We start from the raw sequence: 1,401 nt of genomic DNA on the forward strand, positions 1-1,401 counted from the left end.
CACATACCAAGAGAAGCCACACACGCCCACAGACACATACAGAATACTCCTGTTAACATTATCCAGACCAATCACCCGCAAACAATTCCTCTTCTCCCTCACTTGACTCACATCCACAGGAGAAGAAAAAAAAACAACTAATGACCTCTGGTTAATCTGGTTAACTGCGTCTCGTGCGAGACCGGTATATCAAAAACTCATGAAGATCCACCGTCCCATTTCCATTTGTGTCAATGAAAGTGAAGAGCTGTCTTCCCGCATCAATATTCCCCACCTCTCCCAGGTTCAATGCTAGTCGTGCAAATTCCCCCATGCTTAGCAGACCATCCTGGTTCTTGTCGTACATGCGAAACTGCATCATGACAGTGTTGTACTCGGCCTGTGAGAGTCCGTAAAGAGCCTTCGGATCCGGTCGATTGTGACGCAACCAAGTAAGAAACTCATTCAGAGACAACGTTCCACTCCCATCAGCATCCATGTCACGAAATATACGATCAATATCCGCGTCAGATCGGGCAAAATTAAGCCATCGTGCGAGACGCCCAACCTCTCTGCGGTCCAAACCACCACTTTCATCATCATCAAAAGAGAGAAACAACGCCATGATCTGATCGTACTCCCCCTGCGTCAATCCGTATTCAATCCAGGGAGTCGCACTCGTTGGCTGCACCAATGGATATCTCGAGCCCGGCACAGAGGAGAGCGGTGCGGTGGGTTTATTGGTCCCGCTACCACACACATGGGAGTTCCCCTGTTCACGTGTGCCAGTCCAGCCGCACGTAACGCACTTTACGGGCACTGCAAGTGAAATATTCACTAAAGTTCGGTTTGGTCTAGTCATGTTGGTCACAGACCCGCGGCACAATGGGCATGTTTTTACGTCCTTCACGCACGCCCGGCAGAAAATATGTCCACACGGCACCATTTCTATTGGGTCCTTCCAAGAGTCGCAGCAGATGGCGCAGAGCAGTTCCTCGCTGCAGTCAGTGACCATGATATCTGGAGGCATCTGTGCTTCTAACAAGAGAGTCGACTCCCCTTCACTAGCACAAAAGCTACCGCCCAACCTCTTCCACTTGCAAAGACACCATCGAAAAGAAAAAGGGAGAAAAAAGAAAGAAAAACAACATCATCAACTGTTGTGGGACAGGGTGAATAACTTGCAGTTCGTCAGTCTGACACGCACACTCCCATTCCTATTCCCCATCACCGGTTTACCTTGTTTGACTTCACTCTCTGTTTTATTTCATTGGGGTGGTTCCTAATGCCGTTCACATTCATTCTCTTCAGAAAATGGTCTCAACTTGTGCAAAACTGTGCATACACATACACTCACTTGTTCTTTCTTTGCCTCTTCCTCTTTTTTGCCACAGAAACCCTGGGCTTATTTGATGCTGCTGC

The 1,401-nt window shown here is 48.3% G+C and overlaps 1 protein-coding gene across 1 annotated transcript; it reads right to left on the reverse strand.

Annotated features, from left to right (window-relative positions):
- Window positions 1-160: 160 nt before the first annotated feature.
- On the reverse strand, window positions 161-1,009 carry TM35_002881000 (uncharacterized protein; the record flags this gene model as incomplete). The annotated part of the gene is made up of 1 exon (XM_029032078.1): window positions 161-1,009. One exon carries the CDS (start codon window positions 1,007-1,009, stop codon window positions 161-163), a length of 849 nt encoding a protein of 282 aa, XP_028876628.1.
- Between the last annotated feature and the right edge of the window lie 392 nt (window positions 1,010-1,401).

The sequence above is a fragment of the Trypanosoma theileri genome (assembly GCF_002087225.1).
Source record: "Trypanosoma theileri isolate Edinburgh chromosome Unknown TM35_Tth_288_V1, whole genome shotgun sequence".
NCBI classification, from domain to species: Eukaryota; Euglenozoa; class Kinetoplastea; order Trypanosomatida; family Trypanosomatidae; genus Trypanosoma; species Trypanosoma theileri.